The sequence below is a fragment of the Setaria italica genome, chromosome V, assembly GCF_000263155.2.
Source record: "Setaria italica strain Yugu1 chromosome V, Setaria_italica_v2.0, whole genome shotgun sequence".
NCBI classification, from domain to species: Eukaryota; Viridiplantae; Streptophyta; class Magnoliopsida; order Poales; family Poaceae; genus Setaria; species Setaria italica.
The window spans coordinates 44231635-44251954 of NC_028454.1; the positions used below are offsets into that span (position 1 = coordinate 44231635).

The 20320-nt window shown below is 44.0% G+C and overlaps 2 protein-coding genes across 2 annotated transcripts; both read right to left on the reverse strand.

The window, feature by feature from the left end:
• Positions 1–4587: 4587 nt before the first annotated feature.
• Positions 4588–14019, reverse strand: LOC101757327 (vacuolar protein sorting-associated protein 53 A). The gene is made up of 24 exons (XM_004970911.4): positions 13701–14019; positions 13445–13539; positions 13090–13146; positions 12798–12948; positions 12649–12719; positions 12371–12495; positions 11647–11807; positions 11398–11539; positions 11094–11157; positions 10476–10664; positions 10339–10380; positions 10142–10246; positions 10005–10064; positions 9651–9728; positions 8650–8757; positions 8496–8561; positions 7184–7261; positions 6949–7082; positions 6199–6292; positions 6005–6082; positions 5859–5921; positions 5477–5545; positions 5264–5359; positions 4588–5161 (listed from the first exon to the last, which is right to left on the reverse strand). Exons 1-24 carry the CDS (start codon positions 13747–13749, stop codon positions 4820–4822), a joined length of 2517 nt encoding a protein of 838 aa, XP_004970968.1. The 5' UTR covers positions 13750–14019; the 3' UTR covers positions 4588–4819.
• A 792-nt stretch (positions 14020–14811) lies between these two features.
• LOC101758278 (probable UDP-N-acetylglucosamine--peptide N-acetylglucosaminyltransferase SPINDLY) lies at positions 14812–19423 on the reverse strand. Its single transcript, XM_004970914.2, has 12 exons — positions 19134–19423; positions 18607–18680; positions 18460–18524; positions 18269–18361; positions 18094–18195; positions 17793–17957; positions 17591–17679; positions 17406–17527; positions 16933–17108; positions 16291–16575; positions 16017–16164; positions 14812–15598 (listed from the first exon to the last, which is right to left on the reverse strand). The coding sequence occupies exons 1-12, from the start codon at positions 19307–19309 to the stop codon at positions 15258–15260; spliced, it is 1836 nt and encodes a 611-aa protein (XP_004970971.1). The 5' UTR covers positions 19310–19423; the 3' UTR covers positions 14812–15257.
• Positions 19424–20320: the final 897 nt, after the last annotated feature.

Below are 20320 nucleotides of genomic sequence, written 5' to 3' on the forward strand. Positions count from 1 at the left end.
TTCTGGCCACCCTGCTCCACATTTTTGAATTGGGGCTGCTACGCGTACCAACTGTAAATGTTGAATGGGAGTAGTATCGCGGGAGCTTTATATTTGCTAATTCATCATGCAGCTGATCATTTTATATTCTTATGTTAAGGGTCTATTTGGTTCCACCTCCTAAAATCATGCAGCTGATCATTTTATATTCTTATGTTAAGGGTTTGTTTGGTTCCACCTCCTAAAATTTTTAGCTCCTAAAAAGTGACTAAAGACCCAAACATATTGATTAAAAGTGATTAAAAAAGAGCCAAACACGTTGACTAAAAGTGATTAAAAACTTTTAGGAGGCTTCAATTTCTTTAGAAGCTCCACCCCCTCCTAAAACCGATTAAAACCCATCCTGGACCGCCACTGCCCCCGTACCCACGTCCCGACCGCACGCTCCCCGCGCCAGACCCGTGTCTGTCGCCGCCTCCCACCTGGCTCCCTCCGCCGCCGCCGCCGCATCCACAACCGCCGCCGCCCTCCTGCCCAGCCGCGTGATGGAGGTGCTCGCTTCCCCCTCCCCACGTCGGCGGCCGCGCCCTCCCACGCAGGCCGTAGCTCGCTCCCCTCCCTGACGCCGCCCGCCGCCCAACGGTACCGGCCACAGGCACCGCCCTTTTCCCCGCCAGATCCGTCTCCCGCGCCCCGCCCGCCCACATCTCCGACCTCGCCTCACGGAGGAGCCATCTTCACATCCGGCGCCATCGCCAAGCCTCCCCTCCTCCTGCTCCGTGACTCGTTGGATGGCTTGGGAGATGAGCTAGCGCCGGGACGAGGTCGGGCGGGCGGGCGCCGGGAGGACGGCCGGCAGGCCGAGGCAAGGTGGAGTGCGGCCACTGTTGTCGAGGCACGGGGGTAGGGATGGGGGCGTGGCCGATGGCGCACAGGCGCCGGCCGCGGACGGCGTAGAGCTAGACCGCCGCTGCTGGAGCTGAGGATGTTGAAGTGAGGCTAGGCCATGCTAGCTTTCCCTCCTCCCAAACGTCGCGAGGCAGCCGCGTCCGGGGATCCGTCCGCGAGGGCCACGAAGGGGAAGGCGCCGCCACCGTGGTAAAGGAACCGACGCTGGCGAGGAAGAGCGCCGCTTCTGTGTTTTTTTGCGCGCAGGGGTAGCAGGGGTAAGGGAAGAAGGGTAAAAGTATCTTTGTTCAACAACATTTATAGACTTTAGTCACTTTAATTGACTTGAACCAAACACCCTTTAGTCTATGGATTAAGGTGGGACTAAAACTTTTTAGGAGCTAAAATTTTAGGAGGCTGGAACCAAACAGGATGTAAGTTTATCCTAAAAATTATTATGATAGATTATTTTTTTGTCGCTGCTGTAATTTATAGTTAACCGGTACCATATATTCTAGTCTCCATGAGGTACTAGTTTGGTGCAGGACACAAAATAGCACAATAAAAATAAATGGATACCAAAGAAAGCTCAACCAGGCTCGGAAAAAGTCAAAAGCAAAACTAAGAACATATCTAGACATAGAACAGTAGCGAAAAAAGTATGATTTTTGTGCAACGATAGAAGATGTATGGATGCCTCGGCAAAACTAATATCTTGATACGATGTTAAATAAACATCACAGCTCAGTACGAAATTAGTAAATACCAAAACTCTACCAAGCACGGAAAAAGTTAGAAGCAAGAACATATGTATAGTAGCACAATAGTGGAATAAAGTATGACTTTTTGCATAAAGATAGAGCGGGTATCGATGAAGCAAGATTGCCTACAGAAATTTTACTTTGCCAAGAGTAGTTTGGTTATGGCAAACATATCAGTTTGTGTTGGCTGAGAAACATATAAGTTTACATCCTCAATACACAATTTGGCAACAATTATTGCATCAAGGTATCACAAACCAAACAGATAAGCCGTCGATCAGGATTCTGAGCAAGTTTTGCAACAAAGGGGTAGGTTCCGGTGTGCGTGTAGCAGGAACAGCGGCTTGAGCAAAGAAAACAATCTACACTCTGGGCTGGGACAGGGAGATGCCAGTGCATGGATGCGCATCGGTTCCACATTTCGCGTTGGCCAGCCAATCCCATCCCTTTCCTCCCGAAACGGCCAAACCCCGTTTAAATCTTGATTTCATTGTCACTACAGCCTGTTCTGACGCTGCATTCGCCTGTTACGGCCCCCAGCAGGACCCAGCTCCTCCTCCTCCTCCTCCTCTCGGAAAGAAACGCTCGCGTGCTCATCATATCGCTCGCTTAAGCTCACCTGGAATGACAGCTAAATCCCGGAATCCACTTTGGAGGAATTCAGGCCCCAAACGATTTTTCTCCAAGTTTAAACCATTCTGAAATGACATTTCGCATTCCAAAATGTACGGAAAATTTAGATGGAAATGATTAGACGAGCATCGTGACTGAGATGAAGTGCTTCGGACAAAATATACGCAGCACAAGCAATGGAAATGGAATCTCCAACGCTGAGCATCGGACATCGCCCAAATGGAGGCTTCTCCAACATGGACAGTGGAGTCTGTCAGGTGTTTTTTCTTTGTCCCATCCGAATGCTACGGCGTTGTATTGCCCACGGATTCGTCAAATTTTGCTCTCTTTCTTCCGTGGTTGACGAATCCGAAGCTTGAAATCTCGAGCAGAATGTGGACATAAGTCTGAATAAACCGCTCACAAAACCTGGAGAAATGAGCTCTGCATAGCACATCAACTTTCCGAAGAAACTAGCTGATCCTCCCAAAAGCCAAACACGACTAATAAACTTTCCCGGGAAAAGGACAAGTGAGTCCAACTCCTTCTTAAGGATAAAGATTTCAGCAAAGCCAGGCAAGCCAATAAACTAATCTCAGATCGGAGTAGCGAACAGCAGAGTGAGTGAGGAGAGGTCTATGGACCAAATGATTAACAGGGGGAGAAACGGACGGTCAGCGCAGCACGTGCGCCGTGTCCATTGAAAAATGGCGGCAGCAGGTTAAGGTAATCGTCGTAGGGAGGGGACTCTGCTCTCCAGAAAACAACATGGCAGGGGGCAACCTTGCATGCCAGCCGCTGCCTTGAATTACGCTGCCATGACTGAATCACTGAAACCCCTCGAAAACTGCGATCAGATCGCCAGCATGGTGGAATCGTTCTACAGCTTGATCCGAATCCTTATTTGAATGATCCGGAGCTCCAGGCTTAAAATGAGGTTAAGTTGACAGACTCCACGTTTCTCTTCTCCAAAAGTTAACAATTCGGCCCGTTGCAAAAGAGAACTGAACAAAGTCCTGCTAGACTGCTAGAGGCGCTGTTCGATCTCGTGGGAGCCTACTGTCTGGGGTCAGATCCGTATCGCTGTCACGTTCTGCATTTGGAGCGACCGCATGGACCCATGGCGCCGAGGAGCAGTAAACCATCCTGTCTGCCCCGGTTCATGAACATGAACCCGAGGACAAGCAAGGAGCTCGCCCATTTTCCGAGCACACATGCGCATGTGAGGCCTGCGTTGGCACCACGCGCAAGTGGCGGCAGCCGGCAGCCTTGCCGAAAACCAACCACAGGACCCTCATCGCCGGTCACACTCACCGTTCGCCCATCCCCATCGGAAGTCAGCCTTGCTTTGCTGACAAAAAAAGCCGCGTTTTCTCATTTCTGGCCAGCTACGGCAGAGAATCACCGAACCCGGGTTCGAAAGAAGCTTTAGCAAGGCTGCATCCATCCAAGGCCTGCAAGATCCTTTCCATGACTCTGCTTTCTTCATCTTGCAACTTTCCAAGGCTCCAAGCACCGTTGCCTGCAGGTGTTGCAGAACGCCACCAATGTCCATTGGCACTGACAGAAGCAGGTGGTTTTGATTGCTTCGCAGGTAGCAAAGGAGGACCTTGATTGCTTGGTAGGTGGAGATCCGTGGGGAAAAGATCTGGGCGCCATGCAGAACAGGTCAGAGAGACACGTTACGCTGAATGTACGGGCTGGGGGGAAATGGGATAAGGGGGACAAGCTGATCTGTGAGTTTGTGTGATGTGGGACTGATGCAAATACTCCCGTCTGGAATGGGTCGTTATTGTTTGAATCCAGCTTGCAGGTTTCGTGTCAGAATGATGATGATGATGACTTGACGAGCGTAGTGAAGCGGGAGAACGTCCCCAATGATTGATTGTGTAGAGAATATTCTTTAGTAGGGTGCAAATGCTGTTCTTAGATGCTAAGCGTGTCAGGCATCGTACTGAATGGCCAACAAGGCAACAAGGTTTAGGATTGGCACCCTCTTTATTTTTTGCCAATGTTTTGTCCATAGAGTTCCAATTGTATCCGTGTGAATATTCCACTTGAGGAACGCATTCCTGTGAGTTTCCAGTCAACAGCCAAGCCAAAAAAAAAAAAGAGGAGCAGAAAATAGACCGCTCTGTGGTAAAGAGCTGTAACGTGGCCCACCTGACTTGTGGTGCGTCCAGGATAACAGCCCAAGCCCAAGATGCTGTCTGAGGCTCTGAGCTGGGTGTGCGCGCGGTGGGAGCGACTGTAGATAAAGGAGAAAATTGAAGAAATGAAACAAAAAGAAAAATAGCAGGAAAAAAAAGAAATGGAAACGATTATACGTTCGCATGAGTTTAGAATCTTGAGCTCTCATGCACAAAAAACTTATCTCATAGCTTAAGCTATCTCAAAATCTCTTTGATACAACTGCGCTACTCGTTCTCCGCAGAATGGGATACTTTTGTCAAAATGGTTGTTTATACAGTATACACTGAAGGTTAACAGTAGAGTTGTACACAGTGTGGAAAGAATTTCCTATACCTATGTGCACTGCAAGAGGGGCGCAAACTATGAACACAACCACGAGCAAAATTTTACGCGTTGAAGAGTTTGCGGAACGGCCCGTCCTTCCGATCTTTGGCCGCCTCCGTCAATGCAAGGAACCTCTTGAACCCAGTGGTCGCTGCTCCCCGCCCAAGGGCCGCGGCCCGGGCGAGCACGTCCTCTCGGTTCGCCAGAGCTCCCGTCAAGGCGGCCATGCTTGGCGTCATAGAAACCGCTGGAGTTGCCACCGATGGTGCCATCTGGATGGATGTGGTGGCAACCGGTGGTGCGACCGACGGAGCCACGGCAGGGTGTTTGATGGTGGGGGCAGGGGCAGGGGCGTGCTTGTTGAAGTCCTCCAGAATGGCTTGTTGATCTGCTTTCTTCAGGCCCTGTGACAACACGAACAACAGCAGGAACAATCAAGTGTCAGATTATCCCGAGTGATGGATGGTTGTTGGCATCCAAAAAAGCCAGATTTTTAAGCATAAAACCTTGAGGTCAAGTATCCGCTGAAACTCAAGAGGTGTGCCTTCAGGAAGGAGAGCACGGTATGTGTTTGCAACAGAATCAACTGGTGACAAAATAACCTGCATAAAGTTATGTCATCAGCTTGATGCTACATGGTGCTAATCATTTAGCAAAGTGCCTCTTCAGCAATAGTGATGTAAACAACCAACACTCAGATGTCATTGCTCCCAATTTACCTTAAGTAGTGCTTCAGCTTTACTCATTTCTCGGCTGACAAACTTTGAGTAGCTAGCTGCACCAGTACTCTGTTACATACAATGCAAAGAAGCCACATTTAAACTCGTAACATAACTAAGAAATCAATCTTCTCATCGTGAGTTATGACTTTAATCCATTATAAACTACAAATCCACTACATTTGCGAGTTATGTACATAAGAATCAGATCATTTTAGCTGAGCACTAGTACATCCAGTGCCAGAATTCATGCCAAAAATTCAATAATACTTGAAACAGAAGAATTTACTCTATTTAGGCAGGTTCATAAACCCGTCACTAGATAGTAGAAACACATATACCACGTATTATGTTGATGATTTTGTGCTGATTAGAAGGTTACCTGTTTTCCAAGAGCTGGGATATCTAGAAGAATAGTCTTAACCGCTTGAGTGTCCAAAAGCATCTTGGGGAAAAAATGCCAAGAAATGAGCAATGTCGTAAATAGTGAATAAAACTAAAATAGCTTCATATGGTATGAATATGTACCTGCTGTGCACCAGTTTCTGATATATGCTTGCACTTGTATATGTTGAGATAAAACCGAGGACCAAGAGAGGCTGCAAGCTGCATAAGAACAAACAAAGAGGTATAACAGGCCATGCATAGAGCCAATATGTAGTTTATAACAAAGATGAAAGACCTGCAAGGTTTTAGCTATTACAAAGATGAAATGGACTTACTTTGTCCAGGAAATACTGGAAGTAGGTAGGTGAAAGCAAGCTACCAAGCACAGGAATACTGCTGGACAGAATAGAGCTGATACCATTCACATATCTGGCATGGAAGAGGGAATCCTATTAGGCTATTAGCAGATACTAATATACTTGAAAAATTTAGCATATTTGTTCAGCTGACCTGAAAATTTTGTAAGGCAAAGAATACTTATAAAGGAAATAGGATATTACTTCTTTCAAATTTAAAGAAAAGCATGATGACAGTGCCATGAAATCTCAAAGATCTCATTAAAAAAATTTCAAAGATCTGTTTAATTTGCAACACCATTTCCGGGTCTCACATGATAATAAATGACATTTCGATGGATTATAACCCCACAACTCCAACCAAAGTTCACCTAAAACTATTCAGTCCAACAATCCCTCTTTCAAGAATCTCAAACCAATATACTAGCCAAACAATTGCACAAACTGATTCTGATTCATCAGAGAAGCGTTTGCAGGAGAAACAGATTCAGAAACAGAAATTCGAGAATTTGAAACCCTACCAAACAGGGGCTAACTACATCAGCTGCAAAAATACGTTTGCACATTGCATGTTATGACCTATGACAGACTCCCATATTCCCAAATTTCACATCAAGGATTCGGACTAAAGCTTACGACCAGCATTCCGTTTGAGCTTCAAAGCACAAGAATGAACATCAGTGAAGGATGCAACATAAAAAAGCATATAAGGATCCATAAAAATCCTACTCTGATTGATCACCAACGCTTTCAAGGGTAGCCCATGGAACGCGAGTCATTGCAACCATTTCAGCATCAAATTTGGTTTCAAGCCCATGAACAAGAGTCATTAATGCTTTTGTGATCACGGCCGAGAACTCATCCTGCAAGTATTGAAGCATTGAGGCCTGCTCTCTAACACTAACATCGATAACATATTGGCATAAGGTAGGGACAAAAACAACAAAAGATAAGGATCAGTCACCTGAACTTCAGACATGTCCACCTTGTCAGCAAACTGAGGGTTAATCATCTTAGAAACATTCTCAGCTAGCTCACCAGACTGTAAAATTTATGGGAAAAGTTAGTAGCTAGTTTGAGAGAAACTCAGTCACGCACGCATGCATGTCACATACAAGGAAAAATAGCAACATGCTGCAAACAATGAACTTGAGCACTAGATGCCACTAATCATCTTAGCAACATTCTCAGCTAGCTCACCAGACTGTAAAATTTATGGGAACAGTTAGTAGCTAGCTTGAGAGAAACTCAGTCACGCACGCATGCATGTCACGTACAAGGAAAAATAGCTACATGCTGCAACCAATGAACTTGAGCACTAGATGCCACGAACTATTGTGCTGCCCATCTCCAGTGCTATCCATTCCCAACCCCAGCTTCCTATGGAATGGCACTAAGAAGATCTTACATTGACGAACTAGGTAGTGGTGCTTATGGAAAACTGTGGACTGGTAACATAAATCTGAGTACTTAATTATAGAGGACAGGCCAGGATGCATGAGTTTTGAAAAATATACGAGGGGTGATTTTATATTATTGAATTCATATTACTATTTGAGGGATATGGGTACCCCGTGGGTCCCACCGACTAGGATACTGGCCGGCCCTAGCAAGTGGGCCCGCCCAACCAGAACATGCAGGCTAAGGACGCGACGTGAAGATACTTGGAGCGCAAGTCAAGGAAGTCGGGTGATTCAAATCAGCTCGGATATTGCGGGATACTTGTTGTAATCCGACTCAGGTTGCTTTCCATGTAACAACCGACTAGATTAGATTCAAACCGACTTGTAACCCTAGGTTGTCAGCCTATATAAGGCGGCCAAGGGTGCCTCCCGAGGGCATCCGATCCGATCTATTCTTCGCACCCGTGCAAAGCAATACAAACCAGCAAAACATAGAACGTAGGGTATTACTCTCCGGAGGCCTGAACCTGTCTAAACCTTCGTGTTCTCGTGATTACCTTCGAGTTCTTGATCTCGCAATCCTCCCTGCCTACAAATCTACCACTTGGGTAACCCCCTGGTGGACTGCCGGACTACTAAATCCGACACTATTTTGAAGGTAAAAGGGATCTTGTGAACTAATCGATGTTTCTTGCTTAGTGGCACGCCTAATCTTAGGCATGGCAACCTTTAGTCCGCAATTATCCAGTGAAGAACATGAATTTCTGGATATTTTGTTGGTCTAGCATGTGCAACGTTATTAATAATACCATAATTTCATCATGTTCTTTCTACACCAGGCTACCATAATACTTGAGGGAAAAGTTGACTTACTGTCTGGTGACAATATTCTGCAGTATTGACAATGTAGCATATCATTCTCTCGTCCCTGTCCGAGGTCTGCAGTGATGGCAACAGGACATCAATTGCTGCTAATACATGAGGAAAACAAGGGGAAAGGGTAGCAATTCACTAGTGACTATCATACCCTGATCTGCCCATCGGTACCAGTGGCCGCTGCAACAATACCAGTTCCACCTTTTGGTAACCTGGCATATAACTTAGCTGCATAGGCCTTGAGTATTCTTTGAAATACCTAGCAAAAATACAATGCGGGAACAGTTATGAGCCCATTCAAACACGAAATTTTATTGGCTCTGATAAAAATAGCTAAGAGTAAAAAAATAGTGATTAGCACGTTGAAGGTCAAACTTCATTGGCTTTGATACTCATAAATCTAAACATCAACAATCATAATCAATATGTGCTCAAATAGTTCATCTAGTATTAGATAGGCCAGTGTCCCCACAACATAATTTAGACTCTTAAGACAATTCATACGGACAACAAATTTCATTTCATATGATAGCTAGTGCAAGGTTTTGATCATGGTGAATTTTTCCTTCTAGGTATGATTACTGCCCTGTAGCTTCTCACTGATTCAACAGTGCATAAAGATCAGTAGCAGAGATAGTAAAAAGTGATACTAAATATTAAAACTAATAACCCTTCATGCTAGTTTAGGCAATAGAATCACGATATCACCTATAATTATGCCCAAAATAAACTAGAGTCTCAGCAAAGTAAATTATTGGATTTATCAGATTGGGTCTGTTCAAAGAGATTTAATATCAGAATATCAGTCAGGGCTCACTAAAATTAATACTCCACAATAGACAAACTGCTCAAGAAGCATATAAGCAGTACGTAGATTAAAATAGAAGGCACGGCATAAACAGCATGCATCAAGGAACCATTTATGTATTTTTCATGTTGTTATACAATTTACGTATGTTTTTTCATGATCTGAGACATTCGTAAGCATATTCGCATTCATTCCATATTGGTATTCAATGTAAGGTGTTCCTATATGTTGCCAATACCTGTGGGAAAAAAAATAAAAGCAACCATTGTGGCACGAATGGAGCAAACAAGGAACTAGACAGTAAAAATGAAAAGTGTCAACTGAAACTGAAAAGGACCGCCTACCTGAAATAAGTTGAATAATGTTTGGTTCTTCGTTAATGCACTGCACCTCTTTAAGCTTTTTCTAATCACCAAGAAAACCTGCACAGGTGAAATTGCATAACAGATTAAGAAGTCCAGTCTAGACCTAACTTGGCTATTTCTACCATTCAACATACACAAGGTTGATAAATTCTCCAATACAAACTGAAGGAGTAAAAAAAAAAGAAGAGGTGGCAGGAACTAGACACTTTTTGACCAACCCTCAGGACATACTAAAATGGGATTTTGGCAAGGTTTGACCAAGCCTGGAAACTGCTATCAACCAGCAGGGGCAAACCTTCCAGAAATAATTTTGTGAAGCATTTTATTATCTACCTGCATACTGCTTGATAGAATGTTTGTCTGACTTCCTTCCTCTATTTCCCATCTTTCTTCCTGCCAGAATAGAAGGGTGAGCTCAGGGTACACAGACCTCAATACCATGGTTCCAAGTATATTCATGTTGTGCATACCTGGACAAGTTTTTCTAATTGATCCACTAAAGATTTCTCCTCAAGTTCTATGTACACATTCATATATGGTTCAAAACAAGAAGATATGATCCCATGGAAGTTAAACTGCAAGAAAAATGGGCCAAAGTATGAGAATCATCGTATAAAACTTGTGGAAACAGTACTATGCACTTCACAATCGCTGATAGAATACTAACCCCAGCACCAGGGACTGACAAATCTTTCTGCTTGTCTTTGTCCTGCCAGTAAAGTGATGTTAGAAGAGTTGGAAAATATATACAGGGGGGGGGGGGGGGGGGGGGCAAAGAAAAGGTTAAGATTAAACAGCAGATACATGTCCAACTTCATCATTGGGTGCTGCCAGTTTCTTCTCGTATTTCTTCCGTATGTCTGAAACAATTTTATTGTGTTCCCCACTCTCATCTTCATCATCACTTGCTGATTCTTTATTTCTAGCAGTTGCAGTTCCACCACTGAATTTCTCTGCCAATTCTTCTTCAAATTCAAGGGTTCTCTGGAACGCCTGCATTGCAAGAATCTCAAAAGGTTTACTACAAATGTTCCATATGGCAAATGGATCAGTTTACATGCTCACCCAAACAACCAAACATTTCATAGATATCTCTACCACTTCATGACTTGTAATGCAACAGCATTATGAAACACGTAAATTTTGTATGTTTTCTTGGTCAATTGTTACTTTGCAGGAAATGGAAGAACTGATAAGGGCCTTGAACCAAAATAAGGATGCTATAAATCACCTAAAGACACATAACACATAATAGAGATCACATAATAGGGTATCATTCGCACAGCATTGCAAGGTAAATGGCAAATAGACATCTCCATTTGTTATCCATGATTCCAAGATTTTCTTCTTTAATGCAATGATATGCTCTCCTGCGTATTCGGGGGGAAATCCATGATTCCGAGAAATCATGAGAGGAATTACCAGTAACAAAGTTGCAACATCTGGCTTTTCTTTGAGATTATTAAGGATACCAACAAGCTGGGTCCTGTAAGAAGAATTTTCACCAGTAAATTGATTTGTAAGATGGAAGATAAGGATTGATCATAAGCATAGATTTGCAGCTGAGACAGAACCGATTAAAGAGAGAAAAAACAGTTTGAACACAAGGACCGATATAATGCAGCAAACAAGAAGTAAAATCAAGTGAAAATGCTGTTTCAGTTATATTTAATATTGATTTTGGGCAAGATCATTAACTGCAAAACTAGACAGAGTGAAATCAGACCTTGTAATCTTACAGAACTGAATACACAGCAGATAGTCAACATGCCAGGAAGGTGGAAATATTTTCCAGGTGTCTTCATTTGACCGTAGTCGGCGTTTAATCCATGCATATCTCCTTTCAGTCTTGTCTAACTTGGCAAGTTCTATTTTTTGCAAGAAGTATCAAAATAATAGTGAACTAAATGAGTAAGTAAATTTATAGCAAAATTACAAACCAGACTGATATATGTAGCATATGCAAGGTTTTAACCTGCTCCTTCAAAGATCTGCCTATATGAGGTGAGTTCCTTGCTACAAAAGTTCTTCACTAGTTCTTCCCTTACAGATGGCTCCAATGCATCAACCACCAAGCAAGCATCAGATAGCTGCTGCAACAGCATGGGATCTTCTGTTTCCTTCCCAGTTCCTAAGCTGAAAAGGTATCAATTACTTGCTCTATTTCACCGTAGGAAGTAAGACATAAAGAAAGCAGGACAACTGCCAACTGAATAAAACAATGAATTGTTTGAATGTCATACAATTTACCAGGAACAAAACATGCTAAAAACAGGCCTGCCAAGCCGTGTACAAGGTCCATATAGAAGGAACTGGTGCCCCTACCTGTTACCATAAGATCGCCGGTTATGCCCTGAAATCAGGCCGGCATGGTCGTACAATCATTCCTACCTGTGTGATAGATTGATGCTACCAATTTTCGAATACAACTATTCCTTGCAAGCTATTGTAAATTACATTTTATTTCAATTATTCTGGACGAATTACAGAGTATTGAGTGATACTACTTGAAAAATGTAAAACAGATGCAAAGGTTACCACTTCGCAAGTCTAAGTGACCTGTTTCGAGCTGACACATGGACTTACATCGTCCTTTTCCTGGTTTACTGCTCAGGAATTAGCCAGAAACTAGCTTTGCCACTAATTGGTACTAGTATGGCACCTTTCACAACAACAAAAAAAGTTTAATTGCTATGTACCTTGAAAAATCTGAAAATACATGAGATTTGAGGATTTTCTTGATGTTCTTGAATTTCTCTCTCAGCTCTGTTATCTTGGGTACATCTCTATATGCTTCAAAATGACTGCATAACTGGTTTACTGCCTGAAAACAGAATTAGAAATCTTATTGGAAATCTCATGCACATAATCATAAACATAGGCATGCCAATCATGCAAAATCACTGTAAGTGTGAAATATTTCAGCCATTGAGATCAGTTCTAGCTTGTTTACAGGTGTACCAGCTAACTTAATTACCTCCAGCTGTGCAGCTGCTTCTTTATACTGCCGTTTTGACGCCATAACCTGAAGTTGCTCGACAGCGGAAACTGCACATAAGCACAGAGCAACATGATTTAGCTGAGGTTGATGTCCTTTGCTAGAGGGAGGGAGGGAAGGAAACTGACCAAGCATAGTAAGACGGTGAAGAGCGGTTATTGTAGTTGTTATATGCCTCTTGGCGCAATCCAACTTTTTGATATCGCGACATATTTCTTGAACCATTGTTTCACTTTGTTCAGCCTTTGTTTTTATCTCATGTATCTTGTGCATTAATTCCTGTTAGTGGCAAACAGAGTTAAACTCCAAGCAAGCAATTAAGTGTTCACTCTAGTTATCTGACCAGGCACGCTGCTTCATCAATTGATCCAGCTTCGTAGAGGGAGAATTTAATAGAGCGTACAAAGTCAAAACGGTGACCTGAACAGCATTTGTTGCTGCCGCAAGTTCTTCCTTGGCCTTGGTTCCCGAGTTGCTCTGTGGAGTAAAGGAGCTTTCAATTATCCAATATAGTATAATATAACCACGAGCAAAAGTCAGCATGCACAAAGCATTATTCCTGTGATTCTAGCACTATGATTTTATTAAGAGCGAAATCCTAAGCAAATTGATTACAACTGCATCGTAGGAAATCGATTACAATTGCATCGACATTGCACTAATCAAATTATGAAATTCGTAAGTTTACTCAACCAAGTTTAACCACTCCAGAACATAGTGTCAACATTTTAAACAGCAGCACTGCATGACTATATGTAAGACCACAAGGTCGAACCTGCTGTCGGACGGCGGCAAGGATGCTGGCGTCCACTCGGCGAATCTCGCTCTGTATCTTCTGCATCAGAGGCTCGACGCCCGACAATGACGCCTCTGCAGGTCACAACAAAATCAAAGCAAACTGTTACCCTAGGAGGCTAGGAGTCCCGACCAACAGCACAGCTCAGACGAGCGCATTGCCGCCGCCGCCGCAGCAGCAGCACGAGCGTGCGAGCTAGGAATCATCGATTCGATTCGAGCGGCGGAGAGCTTACCAGTGGGGAACGTCTGGTTGATGTACTCGAGGGCGCTGGACTTGTCCATTTCTCCGGCGAGATCTCTGCCCCGCGCGCCCGCGCTAGGAGGATCTGGAGAGGCCTAGGAGGATCTGGAAGGTGAGGGCGGTGAGGAGGAGCCGATCTGGCAGGCCGGCAGAGCACGGCCGGCAGGCTGCCCCTCGCGCGCGCGAGGGGATGAGGTGGCTGGAGAGGTGGAATCGCCGGCGGGTACTCGCCGTCGTCGGCAGCTCGGCCGTTCAACGGGTGGCGCCCAGACCCAGTTGATGGTTTATGAGTCGGTTGCTGCCCCCGGAGTCCAATAGCCCGCTTGCTAGATGTAAAGTTGAAGTATTATCCGGTTAACCACTATTGAACACTGTCTAATTACCTTTCAAAAAAAACAGTCTAATTCTTTTCAAGACTTGCAGGTTTTTCTTTTGGAAAGTTTAAACTTCAATAAGGAAAAACTCAAATTTCTGTTTTTCATACAAGTTTAGAACCCCGTTGTACAAAGTTCAACTCGTGAATAATCCTTGCATAAATTTTCAAATATAAATTCTTACCGGATCTTGTACAGGATTGAATGTGCTGTTTGAAACTCAGAACAGTTTTTCTAAACCTTTTTTTTTCAAATGTGAAACTCATCACAAAATCGAATCATAAAATTAGAAATGCTTGGGCATGTACAGTAAGGTGTTTAAACATGATTGCTCAAACAGAGAATATTGCTGCATCATTAAGCGCCTGTAAAATTTAATTCTTCGCATGCAAATATGTGCTTAAATAAACCTAAATATTTAAGTTTTGCTCTTGGTCCTTAAGTGCTTACTTAAAAAAAAACTGCACAGCGCTGGAAGACTTGCCAAAAGGCACCGGTGGTTTTGGATTGGACTTTTCAAATATGGATGCGAAAGTATGGCTTTTTGTGTGGGGTTAGGATTCCCTTTTCATATTATCGAGTTAATTTCACTAAACTGCAGCTATTTTCACCAAACCATCTATCTGTGAACTACTATAAGTTTTATAGAATTAAATTATTACACCAACCTACAACCTTAGTTTTACAAACCTAAAAAAGATGAGACCCGCGCCAAACAACATGCCATCATTCAATCCCAAAATTGCACCCATTGAGTTTCTTTCACGAGCAGAGCCAAAAGTTGCTGTACGGAACAATATGGATATTTAGCATGCATGCTCAACTTACTCGGAGTTATATACAGCGGGCAGTGGCAAATCGTTCGCATACATGCTTGTTACAGCGAAATTTTACTAGACACAAGACACAAACTTCAAAATCTGGGCCCTTCCTGGACTGATGCTGAGCCTGTGGCCCAATGCACCTGTTGATTGGCAGACGAAGAGCCCCACCTCGGTCAGACCAACTGCTGTCTCCCTAGCCGGCTAGCCCTGTGAGCAATTCAGAGCCACTAAGCATCATATCTGTGTTGGCTGGCCCTCGAGACATTTCAGATCAGATATTTGATGACTGCGTTTCCATGTTTATGAACTCCTGAAGCTCCAGTGGAAGATCATTTTTTGTCTTCTCTGGTTCTACTGTTTCTTAGACAACGCAAGGACTTTCAACAGGTTTGATTTGGCCGCATCAAGCAGGGGATCAGATTGCAGAGCTTTCTCAAAACAGCTTCTAGCATCCTCCCAACGACCCTCTGCGACAAATACAAGCCCCAGGTTGTTGTTGGCCGGTGCATATCCAGGACACAGTTCCAACGACCTTGATAACATCTTTCTTGCAAATTCATAGTTCCTATGCTGCCGATAAAGAATTCCAAGGTTAGAGAAGATTGCGTGTAGCTGCTGAGTTGATGATAGTACCAGTGCCCGCTTATATACAGTTTCAGAGGACGGATCATCTGATAGCTGCAATGCAATACCTGCGAAAACAAGAAGTTATTCTCGGATGCTGATCATACAGTGCGCACTTATTAGTAATGGATTCAAGTACACAAAACTAAACAAGAGTATGATCATGTAGTAGTTTCTTTATTTGGATGAAAGGCTAGGTGAATTTCTGTAACTAATTAGATGAATTGCTAAATTAGAAGATTGCTGGTACTTGAACAAAGATCAGTATATTAAAAGGTCATTTTAGACAATCCTCATTGGCAAAAACCTATTACATCACTCTTCTAGCAAACAAAAAAGGAACAATATTTACATTACAGCAATAGTTGAGAACTTGGGATTATAATGCATAAGTTTTGTCAGATCAAGGACCTTGGCATCACACTGTTCAGTTTGACTAATTATTCAATTAAGAAAAAAAAGGACTAAACTGAGCACATAACTCACCAAGATTGGACCAAGCATAGCTGCAATCCGGGGAACGGGCCAAAGCAGCTTTAAGAAAATTTACAGACCTGCTAAACCGGGTCATGCAAATATTGTACAAGCCAAGTTGATGCCATTGAACAGCATCATCCGGGTCCTCTTGGATTGCCTGTAATATGTTTTCAAAATAACAATGCTTTTCATTATTTCCCAAGTTTTGCACTTGCCAATTCAGATTTTCACACTGAATAAAATGACCTCAGTTCTCAGTTGACAGTAGTTTGCAAAACATCACCTGTTTTAGAGTATAAAGAGCCCGTTCTTCTGCGTCGTTAAGATTGTTGTGTTCGGTATCATAGGCGGCTGCAATTTCATGTTGTGCCCTGTGAGCCATTGCCAAGCCAGCCCATGCGATTGGGGCATCAACTGCTGAAGGGTCACCTTCTTTCAGAACTGTTGCCATTTCATTTGCAGCCCAGAGAAGTTGATCGTCAGTACACTGTGACCTGACAGCATCTCTGATACGGTGAACTGCAATAGCATACCGAGCAGGCATATGATTGGGTTCCAATTTTGCTGCCTGCGAAGCATAGTGTATGCAAAATTAAATAAAAAAAAGATTCAGATATTTATTTCTCCCAATATGTCTAGGCCTTCATCACCTGCCTTACGGTGAATGCAAAGTTGTTGGGCACATTTATCAGAACAAAAGGAATGTAATGAGCATTTGAGCAGTGCTACATATAGTCAGTTACTGCCCGTGAATGCAAAAAAAATTGGGTGCTAGGCAAGCACTTATTGTGTTCTCATCAGAGAAATTTCTCCAGCAGTTGACAAACCAAATCAATATTATCAAATTTTGTAACAGATAATTTGCAATACATGTCTTGGCAATAATGTCAATAAAATGAAATTGAAATATAACAACAGTTGTTACCTGCTCCAAGCACTTCTTTGAATTCCTATGCTCACCAGCCATATAATATGCATTTGCAAGATTAACCCAAACTGATGCAGCTTTAGGATCAGCCTTCACTGCTGCAAGTAAGCAGTCTTTTGCAACAGCTAAGGCTTCTTTCTGATGAAGGTAAGGACCTGCACTGACATTACCCCCTGCCCCTCAAATGGAACAGTGCATGAGACAGAAGTCAAAAGCAACTACTACTCATGAAATACCTGTGATTTTTAAACTTCATTTTTGGAGGGAAAACAGCTTTCTTGACTTGTTTAGTTGTTTTTAATGGGAAAAAACAACAATTCGATTGATATAGTGTGTCCAACCATAAAGCATATGTTATCTAACTGCCTGGTGTCATCATTTTGGATAGAGCAACATAGGGAAAACCATGTATTTATGATATGGCAGGAAATGACAAGCATAGAAGAGTACGGCAGTAAGTGTTCGGGTACCTGCAGACAAAGATCCATATTTACAGAGAAGAAGAGCTGCATAGTTCACCAGAGCAGCTGGGTGGTTTTGATCTTTTAGAAGAAGCTCTTGAAAGCACTTTGCAGACAGCTCCAGATCCCCACTAGAAGATGATAAACATTACAGTCTGGAGGAAGGAAATGACAAATGAAATGGTATTTCAAACCTTTGAACATATGCAACACCAAGATTCGCAAGGGAGTCCAAGTAGTCTGGAGCAACAGCCGCGAGAGAAGATAGAACTGAGATAGCACTCTGGACAGGGTGCAAAACATCAGCAACTAGTTCTTGAATGACATGGTCTATGCAGTAGCAGACACTGCTGCATGATCAATGTAGGGAAATGAAACAGGTTCAGCGCAGCGTACCTGTATTTGACCACCCCGAAGAAGAACTAAGCCTAGTATATTCCAAACAGCTGCTTGCCTGTGATCTGACTCTACTGAACTCTTCAACTTAACAAGGATCTCATCTACCTCACCAGTTTCAAGCTCTTCATCAAAACTATCACCCATGCTTGCTTGCAAAATGCACTGCATGAGGTACAGACCAAGTCAAGAGGGAGTAGAACTGCTTTATTAGATGGGCACCCAAAAGGAAGAGTTGGCAACTGCATAAAAGAAAGCAGAACTAGAGACAAGGTAAATTTTGTTGATTAAGCTGATGAACCTGTGCATGGTGTATCCTCACTGATGAGAGTAAATCAGGCCTCCGCACTTCTTCTTCATCTTGTAACAATATCTCAGTCGACTTTTCATATGATGCTATAGCCTGAAAGGTTTCTGCATCTGCTTGAGCTTTATGCAAATCCTAAACAACTTCAATTTTTGAAGAGAAGATTTACCTTCTGTGCCTGACCAAGCCTTTGATACATCAAACCCAACATAAAATGTGCATGGGCATTCTTAGGCATTTTCCGGGCCACATGAACCAAAGCCTGCAAAAAGGAAGGTTAAGCTCTTAACCACATTTATGTTGACCATACCAGTACCACAAATCAAGACGACACAACATCACGGTTCATATGGAACTCACAGCTTTCAGGTTGCTAACTTTCTCCTCACGCGGAGCGGAAACCCCTTGGCAATGTTGATCAGCATCTGTTCATGAAGAACTGTAAGTAATCAATTCACAAGTAATCAATTATCCTTCCAATGCATTAGATGTCGACGATCATGTCACCTTCACATTCAACAGTATCAGAGTCCTTCGTTGCAGTCACATTCTTTGCCAAACCACCCTCTTCGTTGCCACTTCTGCAAGTACGATCATCGAATGTCATTGTCTAAGAACTCAACCGAGAAGAGAACTGCTGGCTTGTGAATCCGTAGATGTAAAACAATTTAGATACTAAACCTCCTTGTACAAACAGAACCCTACATGTTATCTACCGTTCAAATAAGCAAGGCTAAAATAAGATTTAGATGAACATATGCACGAAATTCCAGACCCATGGGGATACCATATTGTTGAATTCATAACAATTGACCCCCAAAATTTTCAGTTGTTACATGAATTTCCCTTCCACGAAAGAGAAAAATTAACCCCATCAGGTGCTAGGGTTACGGCTCCTCCACAAGCATAACCCCGCGACCGCGAGGACTACTAACGCCCAATTCCAGGTTATCGCGGTGCGCGCAACTGGTCAAGTGCACGGGTAGCAGAAAATCCCGCGCGCAGAGATCGACATAGTAGCTTGGTAACCTTACCTCGTGGAGGAGTCGGCGGCGACCGCCGGGGCCGAGGCAACGGGCACGGCTACGGCGGCGGCGGCGGGGTTGGGTCTGGGGGTCGGCGGGCGGTCCTCGCCATCGCTCTCCGCCGGCTCGAAGTTGAGGTCGGCGAGCATCACCGGCCTCGGCGGCGGCGGGTGGGTCTCCGGCATCGTCTCCGTCCGGACTCCGGTGGCTGGGCGTTCTCTGAGAGCTCCGGATGCGGGTTCAGGTCACTGGACTCGTCCTTGACTCTTGCCAAGCATGAATGGGAGCAAGGAGAACGAGAGCTCTGCTGCGAGTTAGGCCGGATCACACACCGGGGCCCCGATGGCCCGATCACACACACACACACAAGCAGCACCAGCAGTGCTGGAGCCCAACTGGGTCTCCGTTTCAACTGGGCCAGATTGGATTAGGCCCATGGTAGTAATGTGCTCACTTGGCAGGCTGGAGCCCAACTGCTTCGGGGTGCTAGGCCCACTTGGCAGCGATGTGAAATGTAAACCAATCGGGCTGCGGGGCTGGTGGTTAGTGGTTACTAACGGCCATCAGAAAATCAAAACGCAGCTTATCCGTGCTGGAGCAGTACGACGAACGTTCCTGCTTGGCTGCTTCTCAGTTTCTCAGCGGCATGCAATGTTTTTTGTTGTGACTTGTGACTCAGCAGTACGCCCAATTGTGCTTCGATTCTCTCTGATCACCTTGTTTTAGGTAGCGTATATGCGTTTCCCAGCTGGTGCATGCGTGTGCATAGTCTTTTTTTCTGTTGTGAAGACAATCTGGTAGCTACACCCATGGATGTTGCAATGATGCTTGATGGCATCGAATATGCAACGCACCGTCAGTACAGTAGATTACTACCTTAATCTAATCCATCAACGCGGGGAGAAGGAGAACATTCTGCCATTCTTATTCCAGGCTACCGTAATGAGGTTCCTTCACGGTTCAGTCATACAGCTTAGCTTCCTAGCTAGCGTCCATGTAGCCATGGAGGTCGATCGTCAGGAAACGAACAGCAAGCCGAGTGGAATATGCACTTTTCAGGTTGTCCTTAGCGTCAACGTGAACCCTCGGACAGCGATACATTGCGCGTTACACGAGCCAGGTTGATGGCGGGACGCTGCAAAGTACAAACCCCAACCAACCCCAGCAAAGGCTTCGTCGCCAACTGTGAACTACCC